The sequence below is a fragment of the Drosophila mojavensis genome, unplaced genomic scaffold (genome assembly GCF_018153725.1).
Source record: "Drosophila mojavensis isolate 15081-1352.22 unplaced genomic scaffold, ASM1815372v1 contig_136, whole genome shotgun sequence".
Classification (NCBI taxonomy): domain Eukaryota; kingdom Metazoa; phylum Arthropoda; class Insecta; order Diptera; family Drosophilidae; genus Drosophila; species Drosophila mojavensis.
This window is the reverse complement of record NW_025318667.1, coordinates 15,911,472-15,935,039: the sequence shown is the minus strand read 5'-3', so window position 1 is coordinate 15,935,039 and position 23,568 is coordinate 15,911,472. Positions and strand designations below refer to the sequence as shown.

The following is a 23,568-nucleotide window of genomic DNA, read 5'->3' as shown; positions in this document are numbered from 1 at the left end:
ATAAATATATATATACATATATATATACATATCTCTTTATATACTAATCCAATGTTCTAATTGCACGCAAATTCAGTTTCCATTCATATACATTATGCATAAGCCAAGCCAAGCCAAGCCAAGCCAAGCCAAGCCAAATCCAGCCATGAATTTTGGCTAGCAGAACTTCAGCTAGTTCAGCAACTCGTTTCCCCCCTTGCCCCGCTCAGTCAACGATTCTCGATTGTCGGATGTCAGCGCACTGACAACAACAACAAGCAACAATGAGCCACAACAACAACAATCAATCAAAAACAACGTTTACCATAAATTTAACTCAAGCAATTTGCTTAAAATTTCTCAAATTCTTTACTTCGATCCACCCTATTTGATGGGATTGTTCGGATTGTTCGGAGAATAGAAGAGCTCAGTTCTTTTCTTTTGGGCTCGTACATCCACAGCTTATAAGCATTACAGTAAGTATACAGATATATCAGCTATCACTTTACAGCATTCTCTATCATCTCTCTCTATATAAGTTCCAAAAATTACTAGAATTACTCAGACCTTGATCAATTCCTCAAGACTTTTCCAAACAAAACACCCATAAGAGAATTGCATATAATAATAATCATAATAATAATCTTATATACATATGAAATATGCATGATGGGGACTATTGACTTATCCTAGAAGCTCTGTTTTAAAAGTATCCCGAACTTTTAGGTTTTATACTCTATTTGCTATGGAAATAGATATATAGGGTATTTATTGTTTTATGAGAATATACATATATGCGACAGTTTGTCTGGGGACCAAAAATATCGTCGCAAATAACCGTACGGACGATATAAGCGGACGCATTATAACCGGATTCTACATTTATCAAGATCTTTAGTATATTTTTTAATAATCAGTCTTCGTTTTGACACTTTTCTAATTTCTGATATTGCAGGGTACTTTTATTGAGCATGCGACAAGGAACTTCTCTCGACGGTTTTCAATGTAAAAGTTAATTTGCAAACAGACATATTCGATGTTTTTTACCTTACAGATTAGATCCATAGAGACTTAGTAATATTTACTTTAACAGAAACATTTTTTTTTTTTAATACTTAAAGCTTAAAATGAAGTCAACCATTTCTCAAAACTGCTCCTTCGATGTTGGCTTTATATAATATTAAAATATTTCAATTCTGTTCGGTTGCAACATAAATGGAGAGCTTGATTGGAAAGTGGAGAGAGAAGAGTGGAGGGTACGCTATGTCTGCTCCCACAATCTCATAATTCACTTAATCACGAACGTCGCTCAAGTTGATCAATTCGGATCCGATTGGAATTCACTCAATCCTTCATCTCCTTCATGATTGGAGTGTAGAGAGTAAGCCCCGTTCCCTCACACAAACTCATAAATGATATAGAACTACTCCCATAGATCTAAATCGATTCAATTGGAACTTACTCAAATACTCTGTTCCCTGCATTCAACTTCAGCCTGTTTCATTTCCCATACATTCCCAACCAATTCATACAGAGATCATCGCATCTCTCTCTCTCTCTCTCTCTCTCCTCTCTCTCTCTCTCTCTCGCTTTGGGATTAACTATCCTGTTCCGCCCATTTAGTGGGCATTGTTTCGCAAACGATTTGCATTCAATTCAAACATATTTCAGAGGCCGCAATTATTTCCAGCATTTTATTTTTATGGCTGGACGTTTGCTTTACAATTTGTTTCCATTTTTGATTTTTCTCCTTTTCCTATTTCTTTTTTTTTTTTTGTTTATTTGTGAACAATGATTTGATTTGCGACAATGGCTATCAAAGCGTCAACTGTAATGTGTCTTGGGCATTGGGCGCTGATACAGATGATTGGTATGAATGCTGCCAGCTGCCAGCTTACAGCTCCTGCCAGCTCCTGCCGGGTCCTGCCAGCTCCTCCGAGCTCCTGCCAGGTCCTGCGAGCGCCTAGCTCCCCATCGACTTACAACTTTTGTTTTTATAGCAAAGTGTACGCTTCCGTTTCCGCTAGTCTCTGTCGCTCTCGCTCTCACTCTCTCTTTCTGTCGTTCTCTCTCTCTCTCTTTCGGATAGCTCTTGTTGCTGCTATTATCTGCGCCCTTCATCTCAATGGCGCTGCCGTTCCGGTGTTGAGGGTCGTCGTCGTCGTTGTCATTGTTGTTGTTGCTGTTGTAGTTACGGCTATTGTTGTTGCTACTGCTGCTACTGCGGCTGCTGCTGCTGCTGCTGCTGTTGTTGTTGCTGTTGTCATCACCGACATTTAAATTACATAGCTTCGACATGGTAGAGGGCCCGCATTCATTCATGAGCTTGTTCCCGCCAGCTATTTTTACACGCAATTTCTTTGACTTTGCCGCCTTTGTTCGCTTTCTTTACTTACACAAATTAAACTAGAATCTAACTGCGGATACTTGAAGGCTTAACACATACCAGCACCCACCCACCCACACACACACACACATACGCGCACGCTTGCGTACGCACACTCCTACACAGATTGATAGTCGCATGGAACGAATCGTGAGAAATCATCAGAGCAAAACTATGATAACACGACTCTACAACACCGAGGAGGATCCCGCCTATTGCTCCGTCATCTGGGGCGCGAATCTAACCAGCAGCAGCGACCTCGTCCTGGGCACCGCCACCAATGCCACCCACATTTACGCTAACGACTTGCGAGACGACCTATATGCGGTAAGTGAAATCTCTCAGCCTCAGTTCCGCACCCAAGCGAGGGGTACTCCCACAATTAGCATAATAATCACATCAAAAAGCAAATAGTAAACGGAAGCAAATTGCCTAGTTTCGGTTTTTTTTTTTTTTTTTTTTTTTTTTATTATTATTTTAATTTTGCAAAAACAAAATAGGTATATTTTAAAATTCATTGGAAAAGCTCTCAAACGGAATTCGATTTATATGAAATATAAAGTAAAAAGTTATAGTTACAGAAAAAAAAAGACTTAAAATATCAATATAATGGCATAGTGAAATAAAGAATATTTAGTATTTTTTCAAATATTTAAAACAAGTTTCATATATTTAATAATATTTAAAGTATTTAATTTAAAAACAAAAGAGAAATTATTTTTTTTAATCCCATTTTTTTTCAAAGGATATACTAATTAAAAAAAAAAAAAAATAAATAAATAAATAAAATGGAAATAATTATAACAACAAAAATAAGAAAATTTTAAAATAAATACACAAGACTAAAATCAGAATAATAATTGCCTAGTATTATTTGACTAATTTGTTAGTAGCTAATTAATACTAGGATTTTTTATTTATTTATTTATTTTTTTTTCTTTTTCCTAACAAAAATTTTTTTTCTTAACATTTATACAAAAAGAATTTTTGGAATACATTTTAAAACTTTTCGATAAATTAATAAAATATTTATTAATAATTTAATTTCCAATTTTAAAGAGCTAAATTTTACTAAAAAGAAAAAAAAGAAAAACAAATAAAAACACTCAAAACATAAAAAAAAAATCTATCAATTAATTATAAAAAAAAAAAAATCTCCTTTCAAGCAAAAAATGCTGTTTGCTAGCTCGAAAATAGTTGCGTAAACTGACATAATTTTTCTATTCTATGTTTTTATTTTATATTTGAACTTCTATGTTATTATTTCTTTTTATTTTTTTGTGGTTCAATTCAAACTGTTCTTTGAGTAACAATACTTAACGCTGGCTAGAGGGGGGCAGCCTGCTGTGAGCAGCTGTGCTGCGAGCTGTTGCCTACTTTTACATCACACACACACGCACAGCACAATACTCATGCGTTTTGTGGTTCTGTGTGTGTGTGTTGCTGTTATTATTATTTTTCTTCTTTATCCCATTTAGCAGTGGGAGCAGGCAAACGTTATGAACAAAGTCTCATTCAAGGCGAACGCGAAATAACTCATTTCATAGCACAGCACGTGCAAAAGTTTGCTGCTGTTGCACTAGATGTTGTTGTTGTTGCTGCTGTTGTTGTTGGTGTTGCTGCTGCTGATGCTGTTCTTGCCGTTCAAAAGGTGCTTTGTGCACAACTTTCGCCCAAGGCTGCAAAAAAGGCGAACTCAAGTGAACTGGCGGTGCCTGTCTATCTCAGTGTGGAAGAGAGGGTGTAACAAAACCAAAATGAAACAACAGCAACATCAACAGCAGCACCAGCACCAACAAGAACAACAACAACAACAGCAACAGCAACAGCAGAACACAGCAATAAGAGGAAAACATAACAAAGAGCAAAAGCAAAAGCAACAGCAAAAGCAAACATGCTAAAAAGCATGCAAAACATATTTACAATACGAAAATGCCAACCCACTTAGTGGTAGACGTGCAAAAGATAGAGCGAGATAGATATAGACACAGATGAGATAGAACAAGAGCGTGTGCGTGCTCGTGTGTGTGCGTGTGTGTGTGCGTGTGTGTGTGTGCGTGTGCATAACAAGTCACAAATAAAAGTGTCAAGTTGACTATTGAATTTTTATCTGTAGCAGCCCATCCAACTGGGCAACAATGCGACAGGCATAACTGCAAGCGCGACAGAGACGGACTGAGCCGAGCTGGAGTGTGCACATGAGCAAGAAAGTAAATGCAGCATGATTTATGAGCTTTGACGATTTTGTTTACCGTTCTCGGGCTAGCGCAGCAAATGTGATGAAGTCAAGGCATATTCGTTTCATCAGCAAAAAAATCGTTAAAAAAAAAAAATAATAATAATAATAAAATAAAATAAACTACATATTGTATTTATGTGTATAAATCAATGAGTATTTCGTGCTACATTTTATTATAATTTTTTTTTTATGTGTGCTGTAAACGAGCATTGTGCAATCAGCTATAGCCGATGGTCGAGTGTTTATGTTTGTTTTTGTTTTTTACTCTTATTCTATTACTATTATTACTTTCGATTAGCTTCGTTACGCTCGCACTAAAAAAAAAAAAAAACACCATGTGATATTCTTTGCTTACTCCTCTTCTTCTTGCTTTGCTGCGTATTCCGCAGGATGTGGAAGATCCGCGCACCGAGGCTCTACGCGAATACTGCTATGGCCTGATGCTGCCCATCATCTGCGCCCTGGGCATCATTGGCAACGTGCTCAACCTAATTGTCCTGACCCGACGCAATATGCGCGGCACCGCCTACATCTACATGCGAGGTAAGTGCCGCCCGAGCTGACCCCTCCCACAATGTACATCTTCTTTAGGCCGCCTCGCTCCCCGGCTATCCGATTTCATTTACTGCCCGGCGAGCCGCACTTATTCGCTGAATAATTGCCAATTTTAGTTTCATTCACTTAAAATGCCCACGAATTGCCGATTTCAATTGCCGGCAGCGCAATTACGATAACTTGGCACAGCTTGGCATGAAAGCGAATCGAATAAAGACAAGCAGCAAAAGAGAGCGGTAGGCGACTGAAAGATACCCCTTTCAGATAATCTCTATGATAAATATGCAGTTGGAAAAAACTCTTAATGGAGGATTTGTAGTCAAAGTCAAAGTGAAGACAAATAAATGAGCTGAGCAATATGATATATACATATAGATATATGATATATAGATATGATATATAGATATATGATATATAGATATGATATATGAAGGGGATTGGTATAGTAAGCGTAATATATGATATGTTATTTACAAAAGTAAAGGAGATAGTGAAGGAAGTTAAATGATATATGTGATATAGTAAATATAGATTTATACTCGAGTCTGATATGGTATGATGCAGTATGATAAAAAAAGATATGGTTCTATATATATAATCTTTAAGTAAATAAATGAGATAAGGAAATCATATATATGATATAATATATGAATATGAAATATGCCTTTTAGTTTATATATAATAAAGTATGGTATTATATATTTTTATATAAATGAATTGAAAAGAAAGTTTTTATATCCTACGAGTTCTGGACAGATATATAGTAGTACAGAAATATCAGCAAAACATAGAGAACAGATCATAATTAGATCAGCTTGCCTTCACCATCCTGATAAGGAATATCTATAAAAACCAACTTCATCAACCAAAAAAAAAACTTTGTTAAGAAACAGTTTACTTTCAATTTCACATATACACATACACACATATGTGTCTCCTTCCCATAGCAGCTTGCAGAATATTTAAGATTCGTCCTTTCGCATCGTTGCATTTAAATTTAATTTGGGTTGCTTGGGACATTCGGGAAGTTCTTTTCCTTCTCAGAAATTCTCGTTTCTTTTATACAAATATTTTCGCACTTATTTATACTACTAAAGAAATTAACCTTTGACCCCACCCCAATCCCAATGACCTGGCAACTTCAACAACAATAGCCATAACAATACAAAACAATATGCGTGTAAGTGTGTATGTGTGGAAGTGTGTGTGTAACTATGTGTGTATATGTGTGTCTCTTCGTATATGAACTGGCGCTGTGGAACCTTATTTGATTAGGCAGTCCTCTGAAATTTATGTAAAGCCTCTAAGCTCTAGAGAGAAAGAGGGAACACGGCCAGCATTGCGTCAAAAAAGTAAGAAGAAGAAGATGAGGAGTAAGAGGAGCAGTGAATAAAAAGACAATGGAAACAGACGTGCAGAGACATAACGAAGTCTCAATACACTAGAACTGAATAACCGAATGAGAAAATAAAAATGAAATAGTAAAGTAAATAATCCAAGGATATAAAAACATCTATATAGATGATATAGTTATACGGATATATAGATGTATAGCTACATAGATAGTCAGCTCTCTTACTATATATTTGATATAGATATACGGATATATAGATTGATAGATAGATAGATATGTATATAAATATATATAGAGATATATAGATATATAGATACATAAATAAATAAATATATATATATATATATATATATAGATAGATAGATAGTTAACTCTCTTATCACTTGCCCCATCTGTGTGTTACATATGCCTCGCTCTAGTCGCAAATGCCCCGCCTGCGGCCGCAACACGTGGCTGCTGTATCTAAATGCGTGAAATAATGCTGAAATGTATTAGACAAGTTGTTAAATGCTCGCAAGTAACTGGCTAAGCTGAGGCTCTCGTTTGCTCTGGGGCCGCCTAATTGATTAATGCGTTGGCCGACAAAAAATGAAGCATGTCAACGGACGCAGCATGTTGCCAATTCCGGCGTGCAATCAGTCATGCGGCGTGTGGCAAGGACTCGAGCGGCTCACATTACACTCGGCAACTCAGCAACGACAACGGCAACAACAACGGCAACAACAACGACAACAACAACAACGGCAACGGCAGATGAGGGGAAGAACACGAAATTTATAATTCAATTAAGATTAGTTTCATTTTTTTTTTCTTGCGCTTTCTCAGTTTTAGACTCAATTTAAAGCGAGAGGTTTAGCATTTAAGTGGCATTGCAATGCAAATGCAAAGCAGCTTTAATCAGAATCTTTAATCTCTAATAAATAGCCAGAACTTAAAAATATTTAATTTATTTTCCCTTTTGCAATAGACTTGAGCTGTTCAAAGTTAACTATAAAATGAATTGAGAACGAGTAGATGCAAAAATCAGAATTTTGTACGAGAAAAAGGTGTTGGTAGTGCTCAACTGATAAATACCCTCAGTCTACACAGACTTTAACGCACTACGTTATACAAAAAGGCCTCCGGTTTGGTTAAAGCGTCCCTAACGGTAAAAAATCGTCGATACCTTGAGCGTCGCTATAACCGGACTCTGCTGGGCATGAATCAAGTCAAGTTTTTATATAGGTCTGATCAACGTACAGTGGGGAATGCACAACAGGCAAATACTCTGAACCTGCTCTTCCACAACTTCAAGTTTTGTGACTGCGATCGTCACGTTCTCCAATCGTAGTGAATATTTTCTATATTTTATTGACTATAGCTCTAAAATGATGTTTCCATTTATTGGTTTTTTTATTATTTCATTTTTTTTAAATAAAATTAAGCTGGATTCTGTAAACCACAAAAAATGGAAAATAAAAATTCGTCCGAATAGCGCACTGAAATTAAATTTTTAATATCTAATTCAATTTGACAATCACAGCTACCTACATATTTTTGGTACGCTACAAATTGAATCTCTTTGAGAAATAAATTATTTATAGAAAATTTATATATAGAGATTTATATATTTACATATTTAGAGGAGGAATCTAAGACTGACTCACAGACAGATTGGCTTACTGCACTCGACTCTTAATTCCAAGCAAGAATATATTTGTATATGTATATTCATCTTAGTTATATACAAAGATATGCAGTTTCAGTTAACTCATTCTGAAAGTGTAGTCCATAAAGAGTTTTTTTTTTATGATTAGCCGGTGTCTGTTTGTGGCTGTTCCATTAAGTCGAGCACAAGTGAAACGAATATTACTTTCACAAAGATAATTTGCTACATTTGTTTTTGACCAAAAGCCTGCGAGGCTAAAGTAAATAGCAAAGAGCAAATAGCAAAGAGCAAATAGCAAATAGCAAATGGGAAATTTGTTGAGCAGTGTTGGCCTGCCAGGCAGCCGCCAGTTGAAGGTGGCGAAAGGTTGGTGAATGTGGTGAAGGTAGTATCTCTGTAAAATGTGAGCATAAAATGTAAAATGTAAAATGTAAAACGTGAAACGGCTCCAATGTAAGACGCAAGCGATGGCAACATAATTGATTGCCTTTTGGCTGTTGCCTGGGCGGCGGAAGCTGCGGTGGCTGTTAGCTGATAGGTGATGGCTGTTAACTGGAAATTGGAAAACCTAGCGACTGCTGCCACTTAAAGTTCTTTGTATACCCTGCATAAAGATGTGGTTGAGTGCATGTAACAGGCAGAAGTAGGCGCGGTATACCCCCATAAAGTATATATTATTCTTGAGCTGAGTCAAGCAGCGTTTTGTCCGTCTATTCATAAATCTGAAACTTTTGAGAAATGATATCCCCTAGACCTTTAAAGCTAGAGTCTCCAAATTTTAAGTATAGATTCATGTATATTTTATAGAATTTCGATTTTTGTTATATGTGAAATATCGGCACTAAACTCTACACCCTATATCAATTCCTCGCAGCGGTTCAGCGGTTTTCGTAGTCGAACAGCTCCGACTAGAGTTTTCTTACTTGCTTTTTTTCTCTGAAGTCAAGAACTGGTTGGACTGGGCTGCGCTGTTTGGGCTGGATAAATGCAAAGTGAGGTCCTTTTGCCTGAAATATCACCAGTCTCAGTTCGAGTGGCAGCTCGCAGTAAATAAGTTGAATAGCCGTGCAGTTGCCAAGTTCGCTAAGAGTGAGGGAGAAAGAGAGGGGGGAGAGGAATAGGGGCAGAGCTGTTGCCAGGCCCTGAGAGTAATAATGACCGAAATCAGAGCAGTCATTTTATTAAAATAACAAAAATATTTTGCTGCCAGCAGCAGCCTTTTTACGACGCGCTCGGTTGCCATTTGTCGGTCATTGCCTTCGAATATTTGTCCGACTTGCTTTATGTGTATTTCTCTATCAAAGTGGGCGTGTGTGTGTGCGGGTGTGCGGGTGTGTGTGTGTGTAGGAGGCTACTCTGCTACTGTCACAGATTTGCGCTGGTCGAGTCAAGGAAGTGTCGATACATTTTAGCTAACCAAAGTTATGCATTTGGGCTTCGAGAGACAGAGAGATGGAGAGTGAGTGAGAGAGAGAGAGAGGGAGAGAGGCAGAGGAAAAGACTGACCCTTGCCGCTTGCTTTATGACTCACAGGGGAATAGATCCGGAAAAATTATTGACTCTACAATAAAACGAAGAGCCCAACTTGCTGAACGTAAAAGCAAAAACTTGTCAAGCGAGCTTAAGGACCCCTAACTCATATTTCCATTACAATGAACTACAGATCCATATGCTCTTAAATGAGCTGCTAATCTCGATCTTTATAGTGAGTATTACATAGTTGATTTAATAGTCACTCGGAAGGTATATGTAGTCGCTCACAGTACGAAACATATGTGCCTCAAGATACAATGCAATCGCCATGAATCATTTCGAGTATTATCAAGGGAATCTTTAGCGAATTTTTCATTTTGGGCAATATATTTTGATTTATTCTTGATTAACTTACATAAATTATCGCTGAAAAGTCGACGAAGAGATAAGATATGAATTCCAATAGCAGAGGAACTTAAAGTTTTCAGCAATAGCTAGGAGGCGCTGTGCCGTGGGAAGTGCTCAACTAGTAAATACCCTGAACCTGAAGAGATGGAGGTTGTTATACAATACACTTGAACATTTTTATAGTAAAATAAGCAGAGCATGGGATTTAGGAAATTAATTTAAAGTTTTTAACAGCCGTTGACTAGCAAGAGCTTGGGGAGTGCTCTGCTAGGAAATACCCTATAGGCTGTACTATAACCCATCAAGCATCTACCTCTGTCGAAACGTATGCTCTCATTTCATTTAATTGTCATAACTAACCCACGTTCATCATCCATCCACTAGGTTTTTATGGCATCAATTAACCCTTGTTCTTGTGTAAACACATTTTCACTTGACTGTGTAACACCCGACCTTTACAGCTATAGTCCTACGCCCTTGTCTCGCTTAACGATCTACCAATTATTTGCCTATTAAAAGGAACAATTGAGGACTTGTTCAAATGGTCGTATATGGATATTATTGAGCAGTTATCAGATTAGTTCAGTTTCTTGTCCTGCTTGTATTGTCATATTTAATGCATAATCCCATTTCCGGATGCCTTTCACGTAAAAACCTTTTCCACCAAGCTGGCAATCCTTTGGACTCAGGCAGCGCTGCCAAACGAACAGATTTGTATAAGTTGGCCCCATGTGATGGACAGTCATCACACAAAAGTGACATTTATATTGATGTGCCATCAACCCAATTAGATCAACAATCTAATACAAAACTGTCTAACTGTGTGTGTGTGTGTGTGACTGCTTCTGTGTGTGTGTGCTTGTGTGTGTGTGGTTTGTTTGCATCACAGGAAGTCATATATCCCGAATTAAGCTTTGTGTGCACGGCAATTTGCGGCATCAGAGGAGCGGGTCAAATGGACCCGACTCGACCCGACCCAACACACACGAGCCGAGCATATAAGTAATAATGTAATTATAGGCCCATAAACAAGTCGTAAATCAATAAACAACGCTCACACACGCACTCACACTCGCTTGCTCTCGGCCATAAGTAGAAATTACATATCACAACAAAAACTACGTCCAACAAATCAACTAAGTGCGGTTATCGCACAACTGTCCGACTAGCCCATACCCTAATCGAGCGAGCTAATGGAATATGCTGATTGCTAATTAAATAAAGGATCGATTTGAGCTCGATAGCTAAACGAATTCTCAATGAAGAATGTCAAGTCTCAAAATCGATATTTATCGATCAAGTGAGGCTGCTTAGAACATTAAGCCTTCATCTTATATTGCATTAAATTTATCAATGATATTTCTAGTTCATAATATTCATGGTCTATGGCTAAAAATTATATGAATAATATTTATAGATATTACAGCCCGTAAAATATCTAAATGGCATTATTCATATACAAAATATTCATATATAAAACTAAACAAATAAAATAAAATATTCATATATAAAATATTCATATTAATATCGAATATATCTAATTATGTATACAAATCTAGTTCACAGATTTTATTCAGTTTTTGATCTTCTTAAGTCTTCAGATCGGTAATCATTATAGAAATAGTTAATATAGCTAAGCCAAGCTATCTAAAATATTTAGTGCTTAGACGACTTCTAGTTTACTTTAAAAGCCAAAACTTGAAATCCAAATTTATCGATAACATGTAGAAGTGCAGAGAGCGCTATGTCATTCATACATAAATACACATATTACATTAGTAAAAATTATTTTTATATATGTTTTATTGATTGCAAAAGTTAAAAAAAAAAAAGATATTTATTATATACTTATAAATATATTAGTACATGAAAGCAGCTCAATATTCTTAGAAACAATATATAATGATTATATGAAGTCAAAGTCGAAAACTCTGTGACATGCAATAAGGCAAAACAATCCCAGCTCGCTTACACATTTTAAATGGGTTCAGGGTATACAAATTATTTATTTCAAAAAAAAAAAAAAAAAAAAAAAAAAATGAAATAAATAAAAAAGGAACGCAAAATTAACGATATAAGAGAGATAGAGAGAGATAGAAAGAGAGAGAGAGAAAGAGGGAGACACAGCAAGAGGAACAGGAACTCGAAGCAATTCATTCTCGTTGAAGTCGGTTGGTTTCGTGTTTCGGTTGCTTCCTGTGGCGCGCCACTGTCGGAAGCGTCGCCATAATTATGGCATAAACTCAGCCATAAAACTGCTATAATGTGAGCTTTGCACATTTCCCGTTTCGTTCGCAGCCTACTCGACGGCCGCACTGCTTGCCATTGTCTTTGCCATACCCTTTGGCATACGCATGCTGGTGCACAAGGATCGCGGCCAGTGGGAGGAGTTTGGACCGGCCTTCTATACGGCCCACTTGGAGCTTTTCCTCGGTAACGGTTGTTTGGGTAAGTGACCATTGAACTTACTACAACTACAGACAAAACAAATATATTGAAAAGCTCATCTCCTAAGGGCTTACACAAAAAGTCGAGCAGCACTCGAGAGTTGAGTATGATTATAAAAGTGAAATACGCAAATATTACAATGCTGATGAAATGTTTATGTTTTTAAAGTGTACGACTTGCAAATACCCTATATCAAGCTCTCATATACAATATAATAAATTCTTTATTATTATTAATTTATTCAGTTAGTGAAAGAAAAGAATAAGACTCATGTAATAAATAAATAATTTATAATAACACCTTTTTATTTGAATAATTTTACAGCATTTGCTTAGATTTTTTTTAGTATTATTTAGCGTTTTATAAAACACTTACTATTTGATAGTAGCTTGTATTATTATTATATTTAATAGATTGTAGCTATTTATATTCTAGCTTTCTTTAGAATTTATTTATTTTTATTATTAATATATTTTAATAGGTTTCAGTGTTCGTTTAGTTTTTTCAAGAATTTTTCAAATATTCTATTATTAGTATTTACATATATACCAAATGGAAAATATATCACAAATTCAATATATATTATTTTGAATATATTTGAATATATTATAGCACTTTCTAGTATTTGTTATTTTGTATATTTTGTAGTATTTGACATTTTCTTGTGTATTCTAGTACATTTTAGTACTTCTATTTTAAATAAATAATTCATTTATTCTTTTATAATATATTATACCATTAGTTCATCACCTTGTAATATTTTTAATTAGGTATATTCTGTAGTATTTTATATTTTCCAGTATTTTACATAATTCTTGTGTATTCTAGTATTTTAGAGTACTTTTTAATTCAAATAAATAATACTTATTATTTTATAATATATTATAGCATTTGTTCATCACTTTATAGTATTTTTAATTAGCTATATTTCTACATGTTTCTCGTGCATTCTAGTATTTTGTAGTATTTTTTGTAGCTATGCATATGCATTTCATACTTTCTAATATTAGCATGTTGCAATTTTATATTGATTGACCCAACAAGAGCAACAGCATAACGAATTGCAAAGGAAAAAAAAAAAAATTATTTAAGTTTTAAAGTTGAAACTATTTTTGCTGTAAGGCCACATCCATGCCATTTAGTAGGACATCAAATAGTGGCCTTCCCTTCGCTGGCAGAGCTTCAAGCTTGAGCATCAATTTGGAACGCCTCGCCTTAACGTTCCGCACAGAGCGTATCGAATGCTCGCCTCGACCTCATTCGAAGTGCTGGGCTTGTTAGCGTGAGCCAAGGACTTGACGTTGTTCCAGAGAACATAATCGAGTGGTGTTAAATGTCAAGATGACAGCTGAGTCGCCAAATTGCTGCTTCACAACAGTCGAGCTGGAGTTTAGATGGAAATTTGAAGAATGGCTAATGAGAAAAGTTACGACAAACTTCGATAGATGATAATTATCGATAACAGAAATGATGATTGAGATAATGAATGACTAAATATAGTTATGTATATATGATACTCTGTTTCAGGTGTTGGCGTCATGATGCTATTGGTGCTGACCATCGAGCGTTATGTTTCCGTCTGCCATCCGGGTTTCACGCGACCCGTGATGGGTCCGCCAGGGTGAGTATGGGCAGTCCGGCCGTGCCGTAACCAGCTAACGTATGCCAGCTAACTTTTGCATGCCGTTGCCCCACATTGCAGCGTGGTTGTCTTCGTCACCTGCTTGGTGACCTTCATCATCTACTTGCCGAGCATCTTTCGCGGCGAGCTCATCAAGTGCATGCTGACCTCGAACAACGTGTACGTGTATCTCCGGCGGGACAACAACATCTACCAGCGCACCATCTTCTACTCGGTGTACAAGATAATGCTCGAGGTGATCTTCAAGCTTGTGCCGACCGTCGTGATCGCTGGCCTCAATTTGCGCATTATGCTCGTCTATCGCCGGACCTGCGAGCGCCGCCGTCAGATGGTCCTGTCGCGCGCCACCTATGTGAAGGACGACGATCCGCGCAAGTTTGCCGAGGAGCGACGCCTATTCCTGCTGCTCGGCAGCACCTCGATCCTGTTCCTGCTCTGCGTCTCGCCCATGGCCATACTGCACATGACCATTGCCTCGGAGGTGCTGCCCAGCTTTCCGTTTCAGGTGTTCCGGGCAATGGCCAATCTGCTGGAGCTGATCAACTATTCGATAACGTTCTACATCTACTGCCTGTTCAGCGAGGACTTTCGCAACACGCTGATGCGCACCATCAAGTGGCCGTGGCTGAAGGGCAAGCTGTGCCACCAGGTGGATGAGGTGAGTGCCACACCGCCAGCAACGGCTACAGCAGCGGTTTGTAATCCAGTTTGCCCGACAACTCTTCACACAGACCACACAGGCCATCATGGGTGTTCCAATGGTGCGATTCGAAAAGGTGAACATGCGTAATCATCACATCACCACCACATCCGGCATTGGACGGTCCAGCAGCATATAGTCCCGGCCTAACACTCCCCAATCCTCTGTATCCTCGCCCACGCACTCACCCACACCCACTGCCACGCCCTCACCCTCGCCCTCGCCCTCGCCCTCGCCCCCCGTCACCAACTCCGCCCCCTCTCTTCGCCCTCGCTCCCATCATCGCGCACGCCCACCTCCTCGCCCTCGATCACATGCTCGCCCTCGCTCTCGCCAGCTACCACGCCCATAACCTTACCCAGCCCATTTCCGTCACCACGTCACACCGCATCGAGCAACGATCCGAGCGTGGTTTGAAAACGCCAAATCCACTCGATTGCTATCAATGAATCATCTCGCTATCTACATATTATTACCCAACTACCGGAATATCCCAACTACTCGCAATACGTAAATACGTAAACCTCTGGACGCATCCACAACTCTTCATGACGCAACATTTTCAATACTTTTCATCTGCTTTGTTCGAGATGTAACAGAATTCTTTATGCCTTTCACAGCTCTCAATAGACCTTTTAACTCGATTTTACAGATTACAGACTATAAACCAGACAGACCGATCAAGATAAGCAAGTTTGAGTTTGAAGTTTAGATTGAGGAATTTCCCACAGAGAAGAAGAAGAAATAATGCATATGAAGCACTCTACTCATATATATATATAATCAACGAAAATTATTGGTGTTGTTCAATTTCGATGGTAGAAAATGAATTTCCAAGGAAAACTTAAGAAAATATACAACTTTACGGATAAGAAAAAACAAATATGAAAATCAATATTCAATACAGGTTATAAAATTGCGAACCAAAGAATTTAGATAGACTTGAAGGGGAAGAGGGAGACCCTTCAAGGCTTAGAGTATCGCACGGAAAGGGGAATGAAGTGGGGACGTAAGACAGTTCAAACTCCGCACTAAAATGCTTGGGGTATGTTTTGGGGCTTAAAGCGACGAAATTTGGAGTCAAGGTGAACGCGCCTAGAAACTAAGCGAAGCTTACATCAGCAGCGAAAAATAAGACAGAGATACAGAGAAAACACATTCAATTAGGGATAATGCAAATATTAAAGGAGAATAATATAGATCATAAAAGGTGAAGGGCCGAATGGGCAGGGGGATTCATCGCAGAAGGGGGATGCAGTGGAGTAATAAAAGCAGACAGTCAAAAGACAGTTCAAGCCGAACTTGGGAGTATAAGAAGATTTTTTTTTTAGTAAATTAAAACGAAAGAATTTGGAGTCGAGGTGAATGAATCCAGAAACTGAGCGAAACTTAAAGCAGCATCAAGACAAAAATGGAGGAAATCGAGTTATAGTTACAAATGAGATCTATCCAGAATTATATATATAAGAGAGAGAGGGAGATAGAGAGAGAGAGAGAGTGAGAGAGAGAGAGAGAGAGAGAAAAGAGAAAGAGAGAGCGATAAGGAAAGACAGATAGAGAAAGAGACAGTGAGAGGAAGAGCGAGAGAGAGACAGAGATATAGAAAGAGCGAGAGAGATATAGAGAGAAAGAGAGAGACAGAGAGAAAGATAGAGAGACAGAGAGAGAGAGAGAGAGAGAGAGAGAGAGAGAGAGTGAGAGAGAGGGAGAGAGGGGAGAGAGAAAGAGAGAGAGAAAGAGAGAGAGAAAGAGAGAGATAGAGAGATAGAGAGATAAGAGCCACAATTTCCGATTGAAGCTGGAAAAAATTTAACAGTTAAGCTGAACTTAAAAATTAGCAGAAAACGACAGACTGACGAATGACAGACTGACGGAATGACAGACTGACTGACAAACTGACTTACTAATACACAGACAGACAATGATAGACAGACTAATACGTAAATTGACAGATAGATTGACTATTATATATATAAAATATAGAGAGATCCACGAGAGATATTTTAAAGATGTCCGAAAGCCATATTCAAGAATGATATCAGAGAAAACAGAGAGAAAAGGTAAATGAAGTGAGAAGTTGAGCTGAGTCAAAAGACATAAAGACAGATATGTGGACAGCATGGGGACGAACAGACTGATGTGCGAGCAGAGGAACGGTTAAATGGACGGACAGACAAGCGGACGGACGGACAGTCCATTGCGAGTGCAAAAGAAAGAGCTTAGCTAACAGAAGAAAAAAGTATCACAATGCATTTAATTAAATCGTCGAAGCATTTAGATATTCATAAGCATTCCTACATAATGAACAAAAAGAAAAAAAAAAACATAAAAAATATCTAAAAAAATATTTCAATATTTTTGTGTGTGTCACCGTAGTAAATGGCATTTAAAGAAATAACCCCCACAGCCAGATGATGTCTAATGCCATATAGCTATATGTCTAGTTTAGTTTTAGAAGCATTTCGAAAAAGACATGAAGATGATGATGAAGAAGAAGAAGAAGAAGAGAAACAGCAACATCACAAAATGAGATTAAAACACGAATATGATATTTATGTAAACTGATATATTTATGTATCTATATAGACAAGCGCGTATTTATTGAAATATACATGCATGTGTGTATATCCATATGAATATGTGTGAGCGTATACAACAATTGAATATATTTATATACACGTATATATTGATCTATTGAATGTAGTACTTAAGTGCGTGCAAGTGAGTCTCTGTTCGAAAATCAAACGCAATTCTTGAGTTCGATTTTGACTTTTGATTTGAAACATTCGTCAGACGAAACGCGTTTCAAGTTGAATACTAGATTGTTAAACTAATTTTAGTACTATTTGTATGCTACTGAATTAGGTTAGTCGATAGAGAATACTTTGGCTTGTCCTTATGTGTGCTATGGATGATAAGGATCAAGGCTTTACCTGCCATAAATTAATTTACTTTTAGTCTTATTGATAGAGCGTAATACTCAAAATTTGTGTATACCAGAGAAAATCAATATCGAAAATATTCGAGATGTCCAAGATATGGGATCAGCTTTGTGATCTGATATCTCACATCTGGTTCGATTTGTTTGTATCATTGCATTTAATATACCCGCTTCGAGCAGCTACCTTTAATGGGTATCCTTGAAATCGTCTCCTGACTTCTGTTGCCAAAACTAATTTTGATTGGTTGAGCAAAATGTTTCGAGTACGCAAAGAATTTCAGATGCTTGCAGCACTACTTAGTAAAACGTAAAGAAATAAATGTGTGTACCTAGCGAATAACTGTGCAAAATGTTGTCTACCTACAAGAATCTTAAAGAAAAATGTTTCAGTCGGACATGACCGACTACACAATGCTCGTTCACAATGGCGTTACGAAGGAACAAGGAAGGAATTTTTATAGAGCTCAGTTTCAAATCAAGGATTAGAAATTCTATATCAATTAGAAGAACAATCACAGATATTTTCCGATTTGATAGATCATTTTGTATAGATCTTGAGATTTACCCACATAGTGCACTAACAGTGAGGCAGGTATACCTTTAATAGTTTTTTTTTATTGTATATTCAAAAAAATATAACAAAAAATAGTAAACGAAAATCTTAGCTTCTATAGAAGACAAATCTTAGCATTGTGAACGAGTATGAGTTATATACAAACACTAAATATACATACATATATGAATGTCAAAGAAAACTGTATTTATTGAAAAAATAAAAATAAATAAAATTATAAAATAGAAACAAACAACAAATTTGAATATCAAAACAAGGAAAAAACAGAAAGTCCAAGTTATAAATGGAAAGATATTTTTTTTCGATAAAATTATTATTTTTATTTTTATTTATTTATTTATTTTTATTTTTATTTTTTTTTTTTGCGAGCGCAGCTCAAATTGAAAAACTAAACATATTATAATAGAAATTTAAAAAAATATATAAAACAAAATATATATCTATATATACATATATATGGCAAGAACAAAACTCTATAGTTATGTAAGAAGGAGAATATCGAATAAGGCAGGCACTCAAGTGAGTACTTAAGAAATGAGAAAAGCGACAGGAGTGTGGAAAGCAAATGCAAATGAGGAAGACATAAGAAAACGCAAAAGTAAATACAACAATATTACTATGAATATGAATAGCAAATCGCAAATATTAAACAAATGAAAAAGAAAATATACTACCCAAATAACCTAAATATACCCAAACACACACAAACATACATATATATAGACAATGTCTATTAGACATAGACACACATATAGGACATACTCATTGACATACATAGGTATACACCCCCACAAACACACACACACAGCGAGCAGACGGCGTCTTTAAAGCGTCCCACTTAATAGTTACATACTAAAAAATAAAAAAAAATAAATAAATAATTAAAATAAAAAACAAATATGCATTTATCAAGCAAATACTACTACTATATTGATCAATATCTAAATGTGAATTTCAACCGTTTCAATTGGTGTCAATGTTCAATATTCAATACATGCAAATATTATATACGCACATGCAATACTACATACATACATAAAGCAAAGTTTAATGAAATATTTAAATATATTACACTTCGAATTCCAAATGAATGTCAAATGAAAAAAAATAAATAAAAATCAAGTTTTACTCACCAAATGCCACGGCAAAAGCAAATTATCAATAAATTAATTGGATTCTCCACAGAACAAATTGTTCGTTTTAATATGCAATGGGAAAATTGTAAATTGGATTACACAGGCCAACATGGGTTGAGTTTGCAGACTGAATAAAGCTCACTGAAGTGGATGTGAACATTCTCTGTTCAGTATAATTGAGCGATGAAAATAATAGGTTTTTTTTTTTTTTTTTTTTTTTTTTTTAATATTGAAATAAAATCTTTTTTGACTCCATTAAATTAAATAGTAATGTATCCTTTTGAGTTTTATTATTTATCGGATATTAGAGCTCATACTTTATTATGATATCTGCCATTATATATTAGTTTGTATGACTTATAATATAATAACAAATATATCCTCTTTATCCCACCTGAATATAGAAAATGTTATAATAGATCTCATTTAATTACAGTTCAGCAATTGAAATATATCTATTATAATTGTATAGTTATCATTATATCCAGTATAATTGTAGGTTCCTGTATAGTACAGCCCGAATTTGGCGTGTCTAAAAAAATTGATAGCTACATTATTTTTGGTGCTATCAATCTAAATCCTTTTTAGAATTCATTTATATTATTATATTTTCTATATCTTTAGAGCTAGAGCTTTAAAATTTTGCTTTTCCAAAATCCACCCCATTTCCTCCAAATTTGCAAGGCCATACACATATTAAAGTAATTCTGAAAGTTTGATTACGCAAGTCCAGCATAAGAAAAGTTCTTCAACAATTAAGTCCCCATAGTAAACTCCGAATTGCCGCTTAAGCGCAGTCGCTGCGTCAACTGCGCAGTTCGCAGAGCTTCGACGTATGAACGCCGATATGTGGTCAAAATATTAGATTTCAGAAAATATTAAGCGAAAATCCTACAAATCTCGAAACAGGCAGTTAAATCGCTGCAGTCTCTCAAGAATTTTTCAAAATTAAACTCAATGAAATAAAAAGAGATCTAACAAACCTTTGATCTACTGTCAGCCAATAATAAAATTATTCTCTGCTCCTAACTAATAGAAATAATTGACTAATAAAATAAACATTATGTATATATAATGTACAATCCAAAATATATTCTAATTTCAATATAGAATCATGATATAATCAATTTAAAATATCCATATCCATTAAAAGACCTGGTAACTCTCTCATCTATAATTAAAAATATATATATATTTATTTTCATTAAAAGAAAGTTTTATTAACTATGATAATTATAAAAAAAAAAAAAAATATATTTTAAAAAAAATTCTGTTTGATTACGATATGGAAGAACGATGTAAGAATCACACGGCAGAGGAATATACAGTGATCATTGGTTACAGCTAACGGTGGGTAGTGCTGAGGGTGGTCTACCATGGTCGCCAGACCACCAGACGCTGCTTCACCAGGTCCGCCAGCTGGCGCTGCCGCTGACGCTTGCGCTCAAAGATTTGATGGCGGATCTTCAGCAGGATGCTGACGCGTGGTGCTGCCGAGCCGGCGGCTCTGTTGCTCAGTGGCGGCCAGGATGAGGGCGAGGACGATGGCGAGGACGAGGGCGTGGGCGAGGTCGAGGGCGTGGCATCGCTGCATGTGCTCAACTGTTCCATCAGCAGATCCATATCATGCGTGCCAGCCACTGAGTGTGGAGCAGGCTCACAAGGATGAGCACTCATTCGATTGCATGGATCCTGCTGGAGCTTGAGGCGCTGGCGCTAATGAAAGCAAGAGATAGGGAGGGAGAGAGACATATGTGATTAGCCAATGACACCAATTGGACCAGACTGTTGACTCACCTTTTTGCGCGCCGCATTCTCGGCGAGAAATCGACAGAGCTGCTGCAGCTGCTGCTCGGCCAGGGATTCATCGTGCTCCTGCTGTGTGCGCTGCTCCAGACGGAGCAGTTGGCGCTGCCTAATGGCCGCCTGCACCTTGCACTTGGTCGACGTGTTCAGCTCCATGCCGAGGCTGCGCCGCTGCTGCTGCTGCTGGTGCTGCTGGTGCTGCTCGTGTTGCTCCGGTTGTTGCTGATCAAGCATCTCTTGCTGCTGCAGCTGGCGCTGTTGCTTTAGTATTTTGTATATGACGCCCATGCTCTCGATGATATCAGCTATCCGTGGTTCACTCGCGCCGAGCTGCTGGCAAAGACTGTCCAAATTTGTAGCCGTTCTTCGCTTCTTATATGAGCAGCGGCTCGGCTACTCCTACGAGCCGTCGTGAGAGGGGAGAGCGGGAGAGCGACGGGTGTGAGAACCGTTGCTGGGTTTTTTGGAAAATGCATACCAAAAAAAGAATTACAAATAAAAATAAAACATAACTCACTCACTGTGCGCGCGTGTGTGTGTGTGCATGTGTGTGTGTGTGTGTGCGCCAAACTTCAACTTGCCATATGAGCCATTGCCTCAAGTGGAGTACTATTTTCTTCTTATTACAATGCCTTTGGCAACAACACATGTGGCGAGCCGAGCATAGCTAATAATAGCCCACTGCATGTGCAGAACGATAGAGAGAGAGAGAGAGAGAGACAGACCGAGCGCGAGAGGGAGTGTGAGTGTGAGAGTGAGAGTGGCAGCAAGAGCGGGAGAGAGGCACGCACATACATACCATACATATAACACTTTAGCTGCATTGTCAGCGAATGCAGTCCCGTTAATGTTCTCGTCCCTATCTTTGGCGCCCATTCCAAGTGTCGACTTGCGCTGCTGAGCCCGCCTTTTATGACATACATACATATGTATATGTATACACTTTCACACCGAAGGAGTACCACGACTTTGTGATTCACTTGAACAGCTTTGAAATGATCCTGACAGCGATTAAACACTCTTTTATTTTAAAAGGGCATATCACGTAGGCCAAATGGCTAAGCTAAGCTAACTTTCTTAATTTTAGAGTATTAGAGTATTGTTATTGACGAGTATGGAGTAATGTAGAGTATAACTTTGGTCAATTACAAATAAATTCATATTCGTATATTTTAATTCTAGTTTATTAATATTTATTATTATTCATTCTTATATATATGTACATATGTAAATATATGCACATAAATATATGTGTACATTTGTTCACAAATATTTAATCATATGTGTTTTTTTTTTTTTTTTTTATTGCCTTGTTTGAAAATGCATTTTAATAATATTTCATTTCAAGCGTATACGCATGTATTTATACAATTCTAAAAATAGCGCATGGGAAAAACACTTTGCAGCAGACGCGCTCACACGAGCAGAGAGAGAGAGACCAGCAACCGAGAGAGAGCGGCAGCGCGGCAGAGCGAAGGAGTGGAAGCGCAACAGCGAAATAGACAAAGACAGAGCCTCGTTCTGGGCTGCGTGTCTGTGTCATGCCATGCACTTGAACTCCGCATTCACATGAATGTTCCATTGGCAGTCGCAGTCGCAGTCGCTGGCGCAGTCTCTGTCGCTGTCGCAGTCGCCGTCGCAGTCGCCTGTCCATGTGCGTGTTCCCGTGCCTCTGCCCGTGGCCCGATCCTGTTACTATGTAGTCCAGTCGGCTCGGCCGCTTGCCATCTTTTTTCTGCTCTGCTCTCTTCTTCCTCTTCCTCGTTACATACATACATACATACTTGCATATGTGCATACATATTATCACATGCCTGTCGTGCCGTAATGCATGTTTTTGTCATAATTCTTTTTTCTTTATTTCTTTCATTTTGTTGTTTGTATTATTGTTGCTGTTTTATTTGAGCGTCAAGATGTTTCAAAGTGCACTTCAAGTGCGCTACAATTTTTGTCTATTTTTAGGTACTTGGGAATACGACAGATAACGCGCCGCCAGACAAATGACGACTCCTCATAGCATTCACAGCCCATGGCAGCAGCGTAAATCATAATCATACATAGAGCTGCCATTGAGAGAGGGTAAATTAAATAATGCCTAATGAGCACATAGAACTAATGCTGATTGAAGCATTAGCTACAATTCGCAGCTTTTAGAGCTCTGCACAGTGGAGCTAAAGTGAAGAAGAATGAAATGCGAGAGGTGGAGATTTGTATGTTAACAGGAATGTTATATATATATGTTATATGGAATATAATAAAGGTTTTTTAGAAAAATGTAA

At 37.4% G+C, this 23,568-nt stretch overlaps 2 protein-coding genes across 9 annotated transcripts in view; one reads left to right on the top strand and one right to left on the bottom strand.

Moving 5' to 3' along the window:
• Positions 1-18,696, top strand: part of LOC6583975 (probable G-protein coupled receptor B0563.6) — a 29,543-nt gene extending 10,847 nt beyond the window's left edge. Inside the window, exons 3-9 of one of the 8 annotated variants that reach the window (XM_032732300.2) lie at positions 2,390-2,692; positions 4,994-5,147; positions 12,341-12,490; positions 14,018-14,111; positions 14,193-14,790; positions 14,864-14,908; positions 17,209-18,696. In XM_032732300.2, coding sequence (XP_032588191.1) covers positions 2,504-2,692; positions 4,994-5,147; positions 12,341-12,490; positions 14,018-14,111; positions 14,193-14,790; positions 14,864-14,908; positions 17,209-17,211 — 1,233 coding nt within the window. In that variant the 5' untranslated portion in view covers positions 2,390-2,503 and the 3' untranslated portion in view covers positions 17,212-18,696. Of the gene's footprint in view, positions 1-76; positions 2,693-4,993; positions 5,148-12,340; positions 12,491-14,017; positions 14,112-14,192; positions 16,293-17,208 lie in introns of those variants that run through there. The other 7 variants (XM_015161351.3, XM_015161352.3, XM_015161350.3 and 4 more) reach the window with 7 other exon arrangements.
• A 2,060-nt stretch (positions 18,697-20,756) lies between these two features.
• On the bottom strand, positions 20,757-21,621 carry LOC6583973 (putative cyclin-dependent serine/threonine-protein kinase DDB_G0272797/DDB_G0274007). Its single transcript, XM_002009597.4, has 2 exons — positions 21,281-21,621; positions 20,757-21,199 (listed from the first exon to the last, which is right to left on the bottom strand). Exons 1-2 carry the CDS (start codon positions 21,575-21,577, stop codon positions 20,855-20,857), a joined length of 642 nt encoding a protein of 213 aa, XP_002009633.1. The 5' UTR covers positions 21,578-21,621; the 3' UTR covers positions 20,757-20,854.
• Between the last annotated feature and the right edge of the window lie 1,947 nt (positions 21,622-23,568).